A 17003-nucleotide genomic window follows, 5' to 3' on the forward strand; every position below is an offset into this window, starting at 1 on the left:
TGTACTTGTATTTGTATGAATGTAGCAAACCACATATGCAGCATTATTTTATGTCATGCATCTAGTCTGCCTATCGGCTCAGTTTGTCGAGTGAATCCATTGATTTCATTGTATCTGGATATACTCAAACTCGGTCATACAGGACCCCACCGTCACGTACTACATATCCAAGAGGACCGGACCACCACATCTAGCCCCCTCTCGGCAATCAGCCATCAGCACAAGGGGTGTCCAGCAGATAACCGTCCTCCAACCCAAATATGAGGACCAGACGATCCGCTTGCCTACCAGCGCCCTTGAGCACGCTACTGCTGGCCCTCACTGCAGCATGCTCTGTTTGCGCCAACCTCCAGCCGTTCCAGCCTGCTGAGACAGCCGCCATTGTCGCAAAGCGGCAGCAAGGATGCCTCTCCAACTTTTACAGTTGCGCGAATCAAGGTCCCGCATTCAACGGCGTCTGTTGTCAAAACGGACAGACATGCGGCCTAGACGCTAACAATGAGCCGGCGTGCTGTCCAGCTGGGTGAGATAAACGTTCCCTACACCAAGAAGGCATCTTCCACAGAATGGAAAATTGTGTAGCTAACCATTGGCCCTCCTCTCCCTCTTCGTCGCATCAGCGCTATATGTACCGGCACCGCACCCGCAAGCTTCGTCACCCCCGTCCCGGCAGCCACGACCGCCGTGTCCTACGTCGCGAACAACTTCTTCTCGTTCCCCTATGTCGCCACCTACTTTGCCAACAGGGAGCACTGCTCGGCCGCTGCCAGGCAGTGCGATGCCAACCACGAGGCATGCCAGTCGCAACTTCAGGGCCATGCTGGCGGGGCAGGATATGCCGTTACCATCGCCGTTCCGGGCGGGGGAGGCACGACTGTGACGGCCGCGGCTGAGGTCACTTATGAGCCTGCTCGGGCGACAAGCATATGTAAGCATGGATTACACTTCCCATACACAAACATTTATGCCCCTCCGGGGTAGATTCCCAACGCCCTTGGCTGTTCGGTATGGCTTACTTGTTCATTGCAGGCAGCAGCTTGTCCAGCGTGGCGTGCAACGGGCTTCAGGCTAGCATGTGCACGATGGAGGGGACAACCGCAAACGGCTTCTACTTTGGGTCTGGGAATGCAGCCCCAAGACCCACGGCTGCTGCGGTTGGTGTTGTCGGTGCTGTGGCGGCCGGCGTGGCAGGGCTCAATCTCATGAACGGTTTCTAAATAGGCATAGATTCGGCGGTGGAGTCGGTCTTTTGTGCTGAGTTGCCATGGGATAGCAAGTGAGGGCGTTGATGATATGTATTTGGACAATGTGTCTTGCAACGAAGTGAGCAACGACGTGGAATACCCGAGTTAGAAAGCTTGGCTCAAAGTCTCGCTGGAAAGAGAAAGTATCTTGTAACATGCAGGCGGTCCTGAAAGGGCCCAATATCACAAGTGACAAATCACGCATCACCATGTCAAAGGGAAGTGGCAGGCCGCTGAGAAACAGAACGCATAATACCAATTATACCCGTTTTGTGCGCCATCGCTAAAAGAACAAAGATACTGAGACCCCTTTCGACCCTTTATATATAACCTTGGAAATCCATGCCACCCAGCCAAACCTGCCCTCTACCCATATTTTACACATCCAGAGAGCAGCGGGCTTCCAGCCCGGGTTTGGCAATACATAGTATGCCTTCAAAATAGCCCGAAAAGACTTGTAGAAAATATAAGAGATAGAGCGCTTCACAATCGACAACGACAACAATGACACTTGGTTCTACCGTCTTTCATCGATGACCTCAGCCGAGGTGCCCAAAAGATCAGTCTCACGATCGACCCTGTTTATGCTGCCTTTAGCTACAAACCCGTACCCGGCAGGTCTTTCGTCGCTGCTGCCTGACCGGTCGTTTAGTTCAACTTGACTGAAGTCCTCGGTGACCCCCGCGGAGGACCCAGACAATCTCTTCCGCGAGGGTGTCCGTTCGAAGGGAAGCCGCGAAGAGGTCGCACCGGATGGGGCGAGATTGCTTGACCGACCTGCTTCACTGGGTAAAGATAACTGTGGCACCTGGACCTGGGGGTTCGAATCCCTTTTTGAGCTTCGTCTGGGGACATTTGGGACCTCGATTTGCAATGAACTATTGGGGCCCGGCCTCACGGATGTGGTGGGGGAGCGAGAGGCTATCCCTGTATCCTCATCGGTTAATGAGGGTGGTGCGTCAACAGCTGGTGCACTTCCCAGGCCGTCAAGCTCGTCATCCTGCTGGCTTCCTTGGCCATTCAAGGGTTCTTGCTCTGGCACGTCTACGTCTGTCGAGCGTAGAGCATCGTTCTTTGACCGTGTCCCATCGTCAGAGTCAGAGTCAATCGGGCCGCTGCGAAGAACGCCCATAGCTACGGGAATTCCTTGGGGCGCTCGGTCGTCTTCAAAGCCGCCATTCAACGCCTGCATCGCAGGTGGCATCCGTGAACTTCTGACCACTTCAAAGCCCTTTCCCTTATCCTTGCCTTTAGGCGCAAACATATTCCTGAACCAACCCGCCGCAGAAGCCATTGGTCTAGTCGGATCAGCGGGCCCAGTCCTCAGCTTGCGACTCGGCGCATCCGAGTTCAACCTTTGGCCTCTGACTCCGTAATAAAAGTCCGCTTCTCGCATGGAATAATCAGTCCTGGTGGGACCAAAAGGAACCACATACGGCGCGGGTGTGGCATCCCTTGATATCTGAGTGCCAATTTCTAGGGGGTCGTTCAGTTGCACCGTCCCAGGTTCGCTAAGGCGTTTCTGCGCCCAATCACTGCTCGTCCATGACCCCCCCACCTTGGTGGTAGGTGAATAGGTCGTTTCAATAGTAGGGCGCCGTTGCCTCGGTGGTCGATAGTACGGGTCTGGAACCTGCATGGTCATGGAACCCTGGGGCCTACCGGGGTGTCCAGGAGATGGCAGGAAAGAAAAGTTGCTGGCTTCTCCCGGTGTCGTGGGTGTGTAAGAGCCGGCAATGCTCTCCAGTGGACGTGCGGGACCGTCAAAGCTAGGGGTGTTGAACCCGGACGAGCTTCTATGCCGATGATGCATCATGACACCCATGCTCCCGGCCGACTCACTCCTAATGCGTCCACCAGGCATGATGTAGCCTGCTTTCGATGTTTCGTCGACATCCAGCATGGCAGAACTTGAGAGCTGGCTTTGGCGAGATGGGCCGGTTTCACGCCGAGACATACGGCGGGAAAGCTGTCTCATGCCAAAGATTTTGGACAATCCACCTCGGGACTGACCCCGAATATCATCACCGCCAGCCCCTAGCATACGGGCAACAACCTCGACAATAGTTTGGACTGCGTTCAAGAGAAATCCAAGCACAAGAACGCCAGCGTGAGTGATGAGAATCGCATAGCCGATCCAGCCCTTTTCACTCTCAGGAACACCGAGTGATGGCACGAACACCACCATCAGGAGCACTGTGACAAGACGCAGCGCAGAGAAAAGCGTGTGGTAAGCATTCATGGATGTCGCTGAGTGAAACGGTCGAAAAGCGTGCAGCGTAAGGACATGTATCACCTCGCAGATAGCAAGAATGACGACCTGGGCGACGCCAGAAGGCTGCACGGCTCCCACTGCTATGCCGCGGACGAAATTCAACAGCACAGGGATCATAGTGAAAGCTGCGGCTTCGTCCGAGTAAGTGTTGTACAGCGGGCCATAAAGGAGAAGCGTCGGGAGGTCGTCAAACAGGAAAGCTCGAGGCTTGGTCTTGGCAACAAGAAAAAGCAGCCAACCTGCAAATCCGATAATCAAAATCAGAGCCAGGACAGCGACCACCACCGTGTACACCGGTGACTGGCCAGCGATGACGAGCTGAAACGTCGATAGGGCGACAATCGGCATCAGGAAATAGTTCAAGACAATCCTGAGAACATTGCCGAGAGTAAATGGTATGTTTTTGGCGCGCAAGTCTTCTTCCGAGACCTTTTGGAAGTAGCGATAGAGCCACTGAACAACAAACCCGGCCTGTACAAGGACAGTTATAGCGGCAATGATGACCAACACCCAGATAATAGTGCCAGTCCATATATCCTCAGGGTTCGCCATGCCGGCCAGTTGGGCGAGGCGTTGCAAGCCAAATGCACCGTCTGCAACATAAATACCGTCCCGAAGACTGACCCATCCAGGGTCCTGCGTGACAAAGCTCTGGTTGAACATGAGTACTGACCACGCTGCCTGACTGACGATAGGCTGGTAGAATCCTGGGTAGTTTAGCGTCAGGCCGCCAGTGAGGACGACGAACTGAATGTACTGAAGGCAATCTCCAAAACCAGGGGTGACAAGTCGAAGGAGATCGGGGTCACGACCGTAGTTGGAGCTCCAGTGGAAGACATCGCTGGTTCCCCAGGGGCTGAAAACTGCTGCAAATACTGTTGCCGCACCCACAAACACCAGAACAGCCAGGGGTAGGAATTTCAACATCCAAGCCAAACTTCCCAGATCTGGCGTCACGTTAGCTGTCACGCAAGTGATGATTTCAGCCTGATCACCATAAATAACCTCAAAGGACGTCGAGAACGATCCAAAAGCATACGACGAGTAGAAATCGTTGCTGATTGACACAAACGGCAGTTTGTCTTTGACTAGGCTATATGACGCTGTCAGCACTACACATTCACGACCGGGCCCTTGAGCTCCGTAGATCAAAAGGCAGGCCTTTCCCTCGCTGAGCGTTCGCTCCAACTTACCCAAAGTCAGATCCATTCCAGTCGCCAAAAACAGGCCCAAGCGGGCATGCTCCGTTCTTCAACTCATCATTGCAAAAGTCGGTAAGATTGGACCAAGGTTCATACGTCAAGACTTTGATCCTGGCTCTCAACGTGGTGAACTTATTTACGTCGGGCACCCCCAGAAGCTTGCCGTCGGTTTTATTCGGGTCAGCCCAGTCCGGACTGGTCGCCGGCGGCAATGACACCGGTGTGTACGAGCCCGTCACATTCCCCCACAGCGTAACCCGAAGAGAGTGCCTATCGGTTGCTTCGAAAGTAGCATCGATGTGTATGGGTTCCCACTGCAGCTTTGGCGGTTGACTGTTTCTGTAGGTGTCTGATAGACAGTTCTCGAACGGCACGGAGGCAGCGGCAGCCGGACGGGTGATGGGGCTCAACAGCAATATCAACACAGCGGGAAGGCGGAGGAAGGACCGCAGTTCGGATAGCCGGGAACGAGGGCCTGTATGGCGGACAAAATCGGACGACAAGATGTCAGGCGAAGGGCTCCGACCCGTCATGGCGACGACCGAAGATACGGACAACCCATCGGCCGCATGCCGGGGCCGATCATGGTAGCCACGGGCTCGGACGCCACGGGGCTCAGATGGCGACTCTGGATGGAAAGGGGGCTTGGGTGTAACTGGGATGTCGGGAGCATCGACGTCTCGCATGTTTAGCAGAGCTGCTGTGTTGATGTCGGCAGCGTCAGGGGGAGTGTCGACCGTCTCGATGTCTTGAACACGCAGGTAGAACGAATAGGCTGCCGGCGGTCTTGCACTGTTGAAGAAAGCTGGGCCTGTCGGCAGAATCGGCGATTGTGGTAACGGCGCAACGGCAACGGACTATGTGCTGTGCATCTTGGAGTGTACGTCGTCTTGCAGTCCCAATCTGACGAGTGCCTGTCTTTTTCGAGTTCTGTCGGTTCGATATGTCGTCGGCAGGCCTTTGAGGACTGGAAAGAATAGGAGCGACAGGATAACGAGCGTCAGCCCCGGACAGGAAGGACGCGCACAAGTGTGGAAGGATGCTTTGGGTGGTGTCCCCACACCAGGTAGCGCTTTTGGAACTTGGAGGAGGCAGTGCTGGGTAACATGCACGGCCTCTGTTTGGTTAGCGTGCGCGCCAGTGACCCAGGAGATTGTGACAGCCCGCGGGCGGGTCTTGCCCTGGTCTGTGCACTGACATATGTTGAACCAGGCCTCAAATGACGTGTATTTCCATGACTGCTGGAAAAGGCTTGACAAGTCTTCAACTGCTCAACTGGCTTCTTTCTGTCTGTACCTCACTAATGCACTGATTGATACAGGGAGCAAAGAGTCAATCAAGGTCATGACGTTTTCTACTTCTCCCCAATGTTACAGCGATTCTTGCCAACTTGCCCAACACGAGGTTAATGGATTATGGATTACTATGGATCAGCGGGAGCGGCCTTGACCGTGACCCTGCTATTAAGGCACTTGTTATACCTCCATCAACCTCTCCGGAACCTTTGTGTTCTGCCGCCCAACCAAGAGGTGGCCCGCTGTATGACTGCAGCAGCCGGCCAGTCCGTCACACCTTTGAGGTCGGAACAAGGCCTGGAGATAGGGTGAACATTATCAACGGCACGTTTTCTTAAGACCAAGTGACACGCCTTGCATGAAAATAAGACACCAAAATTACCAATTGATATTTAGCACGCTGTTCCTCTATCCTCCCCCTTCAACTCCTTTATTAACTTTGTCAGAGTATGCCTTCCGGGTATCACCTATCATCGTCATCCCACTTCGTGTTCCCTCTTTTCCATGCCAAAACACAGCAACAGATAGAGCCATACACGACACAAGCAAAGTTTTGCCAAGCATATACATCAAGATTGCAATTCAAGCCTCCTTTCCTTCGCCCACTGCCTGCCAATGCGTTCCATCTCTGTACAGTCTTCAGCAGTGTTCGGATGAAGCGTCCACTCTGTGGCCGGTGCAAGCTTCCTCAACAGTTTCTTCAGTTGTGTCAAGATGGCTCTGTCCCATTCTGAAAATGGCAATCGCAGGCTTTGTGTTACCATTCTAGGGTGATTTTCTGCTCCTGATCGAAGCTCGCGTATCGGCCGGAAAACCGTTAATTCAAGAGTGTTGATGATAACCCGGGGCGCATGAGTTTCGTATCTGGGTGTTCCTAACGGCAGCCAACTTCTCGTGTTCTGGCCAAGTCCGACCTCTGTAGTGCTGTGTACAGGTCTATCAGTATCGTGATTGGAAACCCGGAAATGCGGCCTCCTGATTCGAGCGGCGCTCTGTTCCTTCCCACCACGATGGAGGGCATGTCCCACCCTCTGCTCATTCTTCGGTCCAAATAAACTTTGCAGAATGGGCGCCTCACCAGCATCTTCATGATTCGACTGTGCTAGGGGGTTATTGAAATGGCACGAAGCAGATGTTTCTGTGACTACTGCGCGAGCGTTGTGTTGAGATCGAATCGCCGACCCTGCCGTGGGTCTTACCAAGCCATCACTGTCGCCTTCGACGTTGTTTCTATGCTTCTCAAAAGGGAGCGTGGCTTGTTTCGAGTGACCATCTGCTCTCCTCATATCAGGATACCGCTTTTCGAAATGCTTCCTGATATCACCGCCATTTCTATGCTGCCGTGCTCCAGGATTTGTCTGACCGCTGACCGCAGTCTCGTCTTCTGAATCAGTGTTTTCGGAGCTATGGAGTTCCGTTGTCACATCATCAGAGTCACTAGAGCTATGTTCATTGGGATCTCCAGTTGATGACAGGACATTTTCAACCGAAACTCCCCGAGTTACTCGGTTACGCTGCTGATTCTGTTGTCGTTTTGGTATGTGGAGAGGCTGTGACGAGGTTCTTTGGTCCGCATTTGATGACATTGGAGTCTCGCCAAGAGGCACTTCCAATCTTTGGGCTGCGTTGTCTGAAGACCCACCGATGAGTAGTCTGGCTGCCCTTGACACGTGAGGGTAGATGCGGCGCGGCAGTAGGCGATCTTTATACGTCGGGTGGCTCGTATTACCATGGCTCGGCCGAAGTGATGGTGGGATCAACTGGTCTGGCTCGGAAGATGGTGACGGCGTCAATGGCGTGACTGGGAGCTTGAAGCTAGGGTTCAGTCTCGCAATAGGCAGTCCTCGCTGATGAGATTGGGCTGGGCCCCTAATACCCGTAGCTTCTGCACGTGGAGGCACTCTGGATAATGTCGGCTGTTTCTCGTGAAACTGCTTGTTGTCCGGGCGGCCCGAGGGAAGAGGGCGCCTTTTGAGACTTCCCATAGCTGCAATAGACCACGGGTTGAGCTCTGCCAAAGCGTTATGTCCGTCGGCCACATGAGACTCTGAACGCTGCCGACTTTCTTCTTGGCTTTGGGTGTCGGTGTTGCTCTCCTCTTCCAGAGTTGGACACACAGGTTGGCCCAATTCGTTCTGACTCTCCATGTCAAAGTCACCATCCGATCCGTCTACCGGAGCCGACATATCAACCGTCCACGAACTCGCTTGGCCCTTATGAAATGTTGGCGAAAGCAGGTAATTTTGGAGAGTTACGTTGGTACTTACGGTGAAAAGATCCCGGTGATTGTCATTATCTTGTGGGCTCATCTCTCCATCACCGTCCCCTCTGATTCGTGACGAGTGCAAAAGGGGTAACGCGGCTGCCGCATGTTTCTTATGTTGGTCGGCAATTGATGTGCTATTGGGTTCATCCGGGCGGTGATTCCCCTGCCTACCAATCCCATCCTCCAAGTGTGAACAAGCTTCCAACACTTCCCCCCTATTTTCACGACCCTGTCCCTCATTGACACTACTGGGGTAGACCACCCGCAGGAATGTTTTGAAGTCACTGATCAATTGGTCTTCCTGAAGAAACAAAACATCCTCCTTGGCTGGCTCTATGTTGACATCGTACCATCCTAGAGAACAGCAGATGTTCAGACAGATGAAAATATCCTTGGGGACACCTGCCGAAGTTAGTGGACAGACAGACTGTCTCAAACATTCTCTCAACGCCATGGTCAGTTTTCTCCCGGTTCCTCGAGTGGCTGAAATGGGGCGGGAGTCGACAGAGAAGAATAGGCCCTTCGGAATTTTGCTGTGCTCGACATCTGGTTTCATAAGAATCGCTTCAAACACGTGTCGCCTGCTCCTTTCTTCGCCCGGCAAGCCTGTGTTGGGATCTGGTCTGTCCGGCCACGTTCGGACAAAACACTGAGATGCCTTCTGAACACCGAAGATCTGGATAGCTGTTTCCATAATGTCCTTGCCTGGATGTGGAGATATCCTCAGAGACCGATTGGGGTTTTGTAAGACTGCAAAGTGTATCCTAAGCGGGTGTCTCGCAAACGCACAAGCCTGAACCAAGTGTCTCATCTTCTCGATGTTCTTCGATATCTCCACCGGCTTTCTCGCGATTCGCTCTCGGACGGGATAATTGGAGAAAATGTTGGTGACTGTGACTGTAGTACCCTGCTCAGCAGCGTGTACGCTTTGAGTTTCGACGCCGCCGTTGTCAGCAAGCCGAATCATTTGAGGGGTTTCCAATCCGACTCTCGTGATCACATGAACGGTTGCTACCGTGTTGATACTGGCTAAGGCTGTCCCACGAAATCCAAGGGATTTCCCACCAATCTTGTCGATGTCCTCAAAGGAACTGAGCTTGCTCGTATGCGAAGGGCGGCCAAGGGCGTTGAAGTCAAAGGATGATATACCGCTTCCATTATCCCTCACTTCAATCTTGTCTACAGTGTTTGGGGAAACACTGATATGTATGGTCTGTGCCCCCGAGTCCAGAGCGTTGTCCAGCAGTTCCTTCAAGACCATGAAAGTTGAGGTAATGTTCAAAGTCGAGCCGATCCGCCGGCAAGCATCATCCGGGAGTGGTGTGATGGGCATGGTGGCTAGAAAAACAACAGAATATTGATATCAAGGGTAGTACTCATGAGGCTAGCGGGAGTGATGGAATAATAATAAGTACATGAGGGAATAAGGGGCGGTGCCCACAAGGTAGATTGCTTGGTGCTGGGCAGATATGTTTTACGGAAGACAGTTTTTTTTTTTTTTTTTTGTGTGTGTGTGTGTGTGTGTGTGTGTTATACTCGGCTTTCACTCTGTCCACGTGAAGACCAGACACCTGGAACAGAGAGAAGGCACCGATGCGCTGTTAAGCTGAAAGGCGCAACCACCGTGGTTCTTGCCTTGTTGGGAGCTCGCCAGCAGTGGTTGGTACCTGCCACAAAGTAGCTGACGCACTATCGAAGGGGGATCCCTGTGCCCTCTCTTAATAGACTAAACTTACATGTCTCAACAAAAACACTTAGTAGCGAGAAGTATATCTAGCCTCCTGATATCCTTACATTGTGATATAATGTAGTGAGGCCATTCGTCTTGAAGTTGGTCGACGGATTAGGAAGGAAGTAAACATATACTGACAATAGGGGACCAATCAGAGCAGGAACTGAGTTGCTGACTAACCACCGCTGATGAGCCAAGAGGAAATTGCCGAGCGGCAGACGAGGCAGAAGGAGCCCCGCCATGGCCCGGGCCAGCAACGTCAGCGGACCCTCAGGGGCATTTCGAATGCCGACTGCCCCTCATTTATTCAACCCCTTCCGGAACTTGGAAGCTCACTTTTTTACAGTTATCGTTCGAATTACTCATTCCACGACTATACGAAGCCTTCAGCCAGAGTCAAATCACGAAACGCCACAATCTGCTTACCCGACCCCGTAACCTTCCGTATCATCGACAACATGCACACCAAAGGCCCAGCCCCGCAATACCACGATGGCAGTAACCTCCGCATCGGCATCGTCCACGCTCGCTGGAATGACACCATAATCGAGCCTCTGGTGCAGGGCGCAAAGGACAAGCTGTTGGAGGCGGGTGTCAAGGAATCAAATATCGTGGTACAGACAGTCCCAGGCGCGTGGGAGCTGCCAATTGCTGTTCAGCGGTGCGTCTGTTTTCTTTGCGGTTGTTCCTACTCTCGACCTCGAGGGGCAAGTTTGCTAGAGCAACAACCTCTGCTCGCTGCTGGGCCTTGATCTCAGGTGGAGAGAGCAGTGCATATGCTTGATCGAGAGTGTAAATTTAACCTATTAGTCTATAAACTGACCATGTTCCCCTGCTACTGGGGTTCGAATACAACAGTCTCTATGCAGCTTCGCAAGTGCAATCGTCTTCTGCTGGCGCTGGGGGGTCGGCAGGTGATTTGCTGGGAAGTTCGACGGCCGATTTGGCGTCACTCTCTGCCGGAAGCTCGGTCTCGACGGGCCCATTCGATGCCATCATTGCCATAGGGGTCTTGATCAAGGGGGAGACGATGCATTTTGAATATATTGCCGAAAGTGTGTCGCATGGCCTAATGCGTGTGTCCCTAGACACAGGCGTGCCCGTCATTTTTGGCGTCTTGACCGTCTTGAACGACGAACAAGCCAAGGCACGTGCGGGTATCATCCCCGGCAGCCATAATCATGGGGAGGATTGGGGCCTTGCCGCTGTGGAAATGAGTGTCAAGCGCAAGAATTGGGCCATGGGCGTTATTGAATAGAAACAGATCGGAAAGTAGCCAACCGAAAAGCTAGGGAAGGGTCTGAAAATACAATGCTTTTCCTATTACTGAATTAGAGCAATGAAGTGCTATGTCTATCGTGAATTGTCCGAAAGGACTGCCTCAAAAATCACCTAAGAGAAAGGCTCCAAAAACACCTCCGTTCTTTCCTCAACGCTATCCCCACTTCCTTCTGGCAAAACCACTCCTGCGCCCCCTTTATCCGCCGCAAGACTGCTTCTGATACCGATAAAGATAATGAAACAAAGATGAATGTACAATGTGGCCACTTGATTTATCCAACACATGCAAAAGCAAAATGGCCAGCAGCAAAAGATCCTCCAACTTCTCTAATCCCTCCGATATAGATGCTAATATCGAGTCTTACTGTGACAGGAGATGCACTCAGTTGATAAATGAACCCAGATCACCACCGATCGACGACGATTTCTTGCTCTTCCACATTGACTTCTTTTTCTCGCGCTTGGCCTTCATCGCCGCCCACCCCTCCTCATCGTCATCATCCGAGCCACTTCCAGACTTTGTTACCGATATTGTGGGCTGTGTAATTACTCCCGACATGGTGGTCGATTTCCGGAGATGGCCTGGCGCCACGGGAACGTGTGGTGCCGGAACGTGGGAGACTGGACGGTAGCGGCCAGGAAGGCCAATGTTGCTTCGTTCTGAGGGGGCAATTGATGGAGCGTATCCGCCGCCCTGCATCATGATCGAAGGGGCAAAGCCAGAATGTTGCAGGGGCTGTATCCATGAGGCTGAGCTTGGCTGTACCATGCTCATCGTGCGCATTTGCGCGTCCCCCCCCCGACCAGTGGGCAGATCCAGCATGGAGTCGTTTCCTAGAAACGAATGACGTATCTCAGGAGCACCGCCCATCCCCGGCATTGGTGGGAGAGGACCCATGGCGCCGAGACTGCCGGCTGACTGTGAGGTAGTCAAGTAGCCATTGGGCGTGGTGGGAGCGCTGCCATTTTGGCCCGCCATTATCTGCATAAACTGCATCTGCATCTGCATGAATGTTTGCATCTGCTGCGTCATCTGGATCTGTGCATGGTCACCTGGCGTCAGCATCGGAGGAGCAGCTTGGCTCTGGTACATGAGATGTGACGGCATGCCGGTCATCGGATCGAAAGGACCTGCCCCGGGCATGGCCGGCATCGATGCCGAGCCGTCGATGTGCGGGCTTCCGCGCCTCATTGCGCGGTTGCGCTCTTCGTTTGCGATGATGTTGATCAGGCCACCAGGAGGAATCGCGCCTGCGGGGTTTCCGGGGGCAGGAGCGCCGCCTCCGAGAGCGAAGCTCTCGCGGACAGAGTTGCGAACCAGACCAGCGCCAAGAAATGGGTCTTGGGGAAGATTTCTTGCAAAGGCAGGAAGACGTCCAGGGGTGCCAGCTCCGGCTCCAGCCACGGCATCTCCAATAACCGACATTGGCCTTTGAAAGCTAGGTTGCTGTGAGGCGCGCAAGTTGGGGTTCGATGCCATGGTGCTCAGGCGTGTGGGCGGTCGGTTTCTGTTTGGGAAGCCGTGTGCAGCGAGAATAGCCAATGGAATCTCCTCATCTTCGTCTGAAGGGTCCAAAGCGTGGGCAACCGCTGGGTTGGCGCCGGAGGCGAGGGCTAGATTGGGGAGGTTCGGGGTGCTGAAAGATATTTGCAGGCTCGGTCTTGAGGAAGGTAGATTGGCAGATTCACCAGTGACCTTCATCATCTGCTGCCGGTATACCGCCATGTGTGCCTCTTGCTTCCGACGCTGCTTGGTCTGCTGCTTCGCTCTTTCAATGTCGTCCTCGTCATCCTCATAGTTGTCCTCGTCATCATCATCTTTGTCTTTGTTTGAGACAGCTTCCTGCTGTCGTTCCTTGTCTTGTCTTTCCTTGTCCTGGCGATACTTTTCAAACTCGGCTGGGGTCATTACCTTGTTGCTCGAAGGTGGGCTGTCCTTTTTGGCTGTGAAGCGGCTGGCAGATTTTGAAGAGAACGAATGCGTCGTGTCGAACAAACTGTCGTCATCTTCATCTCTGCGATATCTCGACGTGGAAGGGGCGTGAGACGAGATGACAGACCCAGTCATGAACTTATTGACAGTGGACAGAGAGTCCCTCAACAGTCTCGCCTCCTCATCCTCGCCATCAGCCTCCTCGGGGGTTGGTGTCTTTGGAGCGAGCAGCGGTTTCCTAGGGCCTGCTTCTGGCGACGCACTGGGCTTCCTTTCGGCAAGCGGCGAGGTATGGCGAGAAACTGGGGGAGGGAGGTTCTCCTTGATGGGGGGCGATGGACTAGACGGCGCGATTAGCTGGTCGTTGGAGTGCTGGCTGCTCCAAGAGTATGGCGAAGCCTCGACCTTGGTAGTCATGTCGATGTGAAGGGGGGAGGGCTGGTTCAATCGCGACGCAGTGAGGGAGCGGGGGGCAAGCGCCTGCCTGCCCTTTTGTTCATCTTTGACCGTGGCCACGCTTGAGCGCTTGTCGCTTCCGAGTATCATCTTGCCAAAGTCGCCGCCCAAATCAAGACTAAAGTCGTTGTCGTCGATCCTTGGTGATGTAACAGTAGTGGAAGTTGAAGTAGTGGTCGCTCTCGATCGGCCATTTACCGGCGTCTGGGCTGTCGGGACATCGGAAGCGACCGGGCTGGATGGCCTGTCCTCCTGCATCTCGGGTGCTGGGGGTAGTTGCTTCTTTTGCCCGCCAAATGAAAATGTGCGACCGGCGGCCTTGAGAAAGTTGGCCGAGGATGATTTTGGAATGGGAGGCACTGGGATATCGGCGTGCAGCTTTTTGTTGTTTCTCCAGTCTTCCTGTCCGCCCATGTCGGCAGACGAAGGGGCAGTGGAGGCATTGCTGTGACGGGACGAGTTATCGGTCGAGTTCGTTTTGGTCGTGTTGGAAGATCCGCTTCCGCTGCGAGCTATTAGCAATCGGAAATGAAAAAAAAAGCGGAACCCCTGCTCTCGCCAGCCTTCTTATGTCCCCAGCCAGCTGAAAGACGTACCGGTTGGGCTTGAGGTCAGCGAATATGTTGTCGTCAACCGTAACTTCAGACGCGGTAGACCGATGCGCGCCGTGCGGCTTGCCCGTCAATCTGACGCCCCCGTCGAACGACTTTACCCCCGAGACTTCGGTACGCTCGAGCACCCGGAACGAAGGGCCCGTCACGGCAACATTTTCAAGGCTGTCAGCGGTTGACTTCCGCTTGACAAAAGTGGGAAACCTAGGCATATAGGGAGGTCTCGATGGGGCTGTATGGGGAGATGTTGGGTGGTTGCGCCGGACTAAAAGCCGAGAAGGGCAGGGGACTGCGGTCCCTTTGTGTGCTCGGGAAGGTGCGTCGGATAATACGAGGCTGGTAGGAGGTGAGGTGAGACAATGCTCAGAGAGGCTACCGAGGTTGCTGTCGGGAACAGTCGCAGCTGGGTCTCGAAAAGCCGGCGGCCGCGTGTTTCTCCTCAGACAGTAACTCGGCTGATACACGCGGTGTTGGCGGACTGCATCGTTGGGCAAAACAAGGTCAGTTACACTGTCTGCGCGAGTGGGGAGCGACATGCTGTGACCCGAGAAGCCCGAGACAGAGCTTCCAGATGGGTGCTCAGGTGCTGGGTTGCTTTGTCGGACAGCCGAGGGGGCAAGGAGGAAAGGATGCGAGACTCAGAGTCTGGTGCATCTGCCAGGCGAACAGACGAACAGGGAGCAGGAGCTGAGACGCACTGGGCTGGCGTGCTTGCACGACACAGGTTCCAGCTGTCCGGCGGTGCCATCCTAACCTTCCCGTGCCTCCCCTAGCATCGTAGACCAAACCGGCACGCCCAGAGATTTGGACTGAACAACGAGAGCATAAGGGCCCTTCTGGCAGCCGTCATTCTCACGAACGATCGGTCGAGGGCTGTTTGGAGAGAGGAAGAGATCAAGGCTAGGCGGGTGACGGGCAGGCAGGGGACACGGGAAGAAAGAAGGTTTTGACTTACAGAATCAGGAGCGAGCCAAAGTCGCAAGCTTGTTGACAATTAGGGGGATTATTGGACGACAGCCAGACGGCTTTGTGTATATAACCGCCGACACTGAGATAGGCGTCAGGTCAGACTCTGACGGGCTCGTTTGTGTCGATGACAAATGACAAAGTAACGATGCACGATAACGCGAGGAAAACCACGCTATGAACCGGCGCTGTGGGGAGGGTTGCGAAAAAGAAAACTAGCGGTTCAAAACGGGCTGAGAAACTCCGAGGCGATGCAGCAAAAGAGAGGCGATTCTCGTAAACAGAGAGAGTAGGTAGAGTGTGCTCGAGAGAGAGGGAGGGAGAGAGAGAGAGAGAGAGAGAGAGAGAGACAGCGAATGCGATGCGGGTATGGTATGGTATGGAATCAGCGAAAGCGAAACTGGTGGGCGAAAGCGATTGACGACACACGATGCTTCAGAGGGGATATCCGCGAGAGCAGCAGGGTGCAATGGGAGAAAGCAAAGACGACAGCGACAGTGACAGTGACAGCAACCAGACGACAGGATGGGATCAGGAGGAGAAAATGGGCGGTTGGCTCGAGAATTATTTTTATTTCCATGGCATGGCATGGCATGGCGGGCATGCCCGGACAGGGCAGCTGGCAGCGGCACTGTGTGTGTATAGCCCAGCGCCCCAGGTAGGTAGGACCTTGGGCACCTGGATGGGGAGTGGGGAGGCTTTAGAAGGCGCTACCAGCGAGCGCCAGGGCACTGGTGAGAATAGCGCGCTCCCGTTGGTAGGAAACCCCCTGTTCGTCTTTGGCCTCGCACCCCCTGCTGAGCTGCCCGGCTTTGCTGCCCGGGGCCACACAAGTCACAGCATCACAGCACAGAACACACAACAAAGCCACGACAGCCGGGACGAGAAACTGCGAGCCTCAATAGGTCGCTCGTCCCCCCCGCAACGAGACACGCATGCCTTTCAAGGAATGCGCGCAGCAAGCCCGTCCGTGTTTGATGCGGCCTGCGGGCGGCGGGCTGGGAACAAGGCAGGACGAGATCACTCCATGGAAAACTCCCAGGTTGGGGAGACCTGAGGGTACCTAGGTGAGGGGAACGGGATGGGGATGGAGCCTCTGAGCACGGCGGAGCCCGGTCGGCCGACCTACCTGGGCCAATACATAGCATCTGGATCGCCAAGGATCGCCGGGGATCGTGTTGTCGCCGCTAAATAAAAGCAACAAGACAACGCGTTCCTGTTCCTGGGAGAGCGCCGCGGTGTTTGAATATTGCTTGATGCCGATCAGGCCGTCTGTGGCGTGCTTTGAGGCTTCCGATACCCAGTCAGGGCGGAGAATAAAAGCGCAGCTCGGTGGGGGAGGAAGGTGTCACACCCCGAACACCCACCCCTCTTCAAGAGGAAAATATATATCTAGGAAATATTGTGGTTGGTCGGAGGAAGAAGGGAGACTGCAATCGCTCACACAGCCCTCGAGATAGTACGTATATTTGTTGAATTGTTCAAAGGGCCTATCAACTGTCCCCAGAAACCTGTCGACAATACCTTCAGATCTCATCGTTGCCAGCATCACTCTGAGTCGCCAGCCTCTAGTATATGTCCAGTGCGTGTCAAAGCCTCACAGGGGTCCGAAGCAAGCGGTGGGCCCTGAATGGAAAAGCATCGAGATGTTTTGCTGCTCATGGCCCAACCATCTGGTTGAAGAGATCTCTTTTTGGCGATGGGTGCATGTCCCATAGCATGAAAGGGTATGTCCATATTAT

At 54.0% G+C, this 17003-nt stretch overlaps 5 protein-coding genes across 5 annotated transcripts; 2 read left to right on the forward strand and 3 right to left on the reverse strand.

Moving 5' to 3' along the window:
* Positions 1–67: 67 nt before the first annotated feature.
* QC763_0015200 (uncharacterized protein) lies at positions 68–1024 on the reverse strand (the record flags this gene model as incomplete). The annotated part of the gene is made up of 2 exons (XM_062905295.1): positions 68–907; positions 1017–1024. 2 exons carry the CDS (start codon positions 1022–1024, stop codon positions 583–585), a joined length of 333 nt encoding a protein of 110 aa, XP_062770875.1. The 3' UTR covers positions 68–582.
* On the forward strand, positions 261–1427 carry QC763_0015210 (uncharacterized protein; the record flags this gene model as incomplete). The annotated part of the gene is made up of 3 exons (XM_062905296.1): positions 261–523; positions 621–928; positions 1030–1427. The coding sequence occupies 3 exons, from the start codon at positions 261–263 to the stop codon at positions 1215–1217; spliced, it is 759 nt and encodes a 252-aa protein (XP_062770876.1). The 3' UTR covers positions 1218–1427.
* Positions 1428–1761: 334 nt separating this feature from the next.
* QC763_0015220 (uncharacterized protein) lies at positions 1762–9813 on the reverse strand (the record flags this gene model as incomplete). The annotated part of the gene is made up of 4 exons (XM_062905297.1): positions 8284–9813; positions 7216–8229; positions 4713–5578; positions 1762–4612 (listed from the first exon to the last, which is right to left on the reverse strand). The coding sequence occupies exons 1-4, from the start codon at positions 9613–9615 to the stop codon at positions 1762–1764; spliced, it is 6063 nt and encodes a 2020-aa protein (XP_062770877.1). The 5' UTR covers positions 9616–9813.
* A 435-nt stretch (positions 9814–10248) lies between these two features.
* Positions 10249–11311, forward strand: RIB4 (lumazine synthase). Its single transcript, XM_062907991.1, has 2 exons — positions 10249–10675; positions 10873–11311. Exons 1-2 carry the CDS (start codon positions 10473–10475, stop codon positions 11270–11272), a joined length of 603 nt encoding a protein of 200 aa, XP_062770878.1. The 5' UTR covers positions 10249–10472; the 3' UTR covers positions 11273–11311.
* Positions 11304–15806, reverse strand: QC763_114050 (uncharacterized protein). The gene is given in 5 exon segments (XM_062907990.1): positions 11304–11334; positions 11661–14189; positions 14281–14773; positions 15251–15582; positions 15597–15806. The coding sequence occupies 2 exon segments, from the start codon at positions 14505–14507 to the stop codon at positions 11678–11680; spliced, it is 2739 nt and encodes a 912-aa protein (XP_062770879.1). The 5' UTR covers positions 14508–14773; positions 15251–15582; positions 15597–15806; the 3' UTR covers positions 11304–11334; positions 11661–11677.
* Between the last annotated feature and the right edge of the window lie 1197 nt (positions 15807–17003).

The sequence above is a fragment of the Podospora pseudopauciseta genome, chromosome 1 (genome assembly GCF_035222475.1).
Source record: "Podospora pseudopauciseta strain CBS 411.78 chromosome 1, whole genome shotgun sequence".
Lineage (NCBI taxonomy): Eukaryota > Fungi > Ascomycota > Sordariomycetes > Sordariales > Podosporaceae > Podospora > Podospora pseudopauciseta.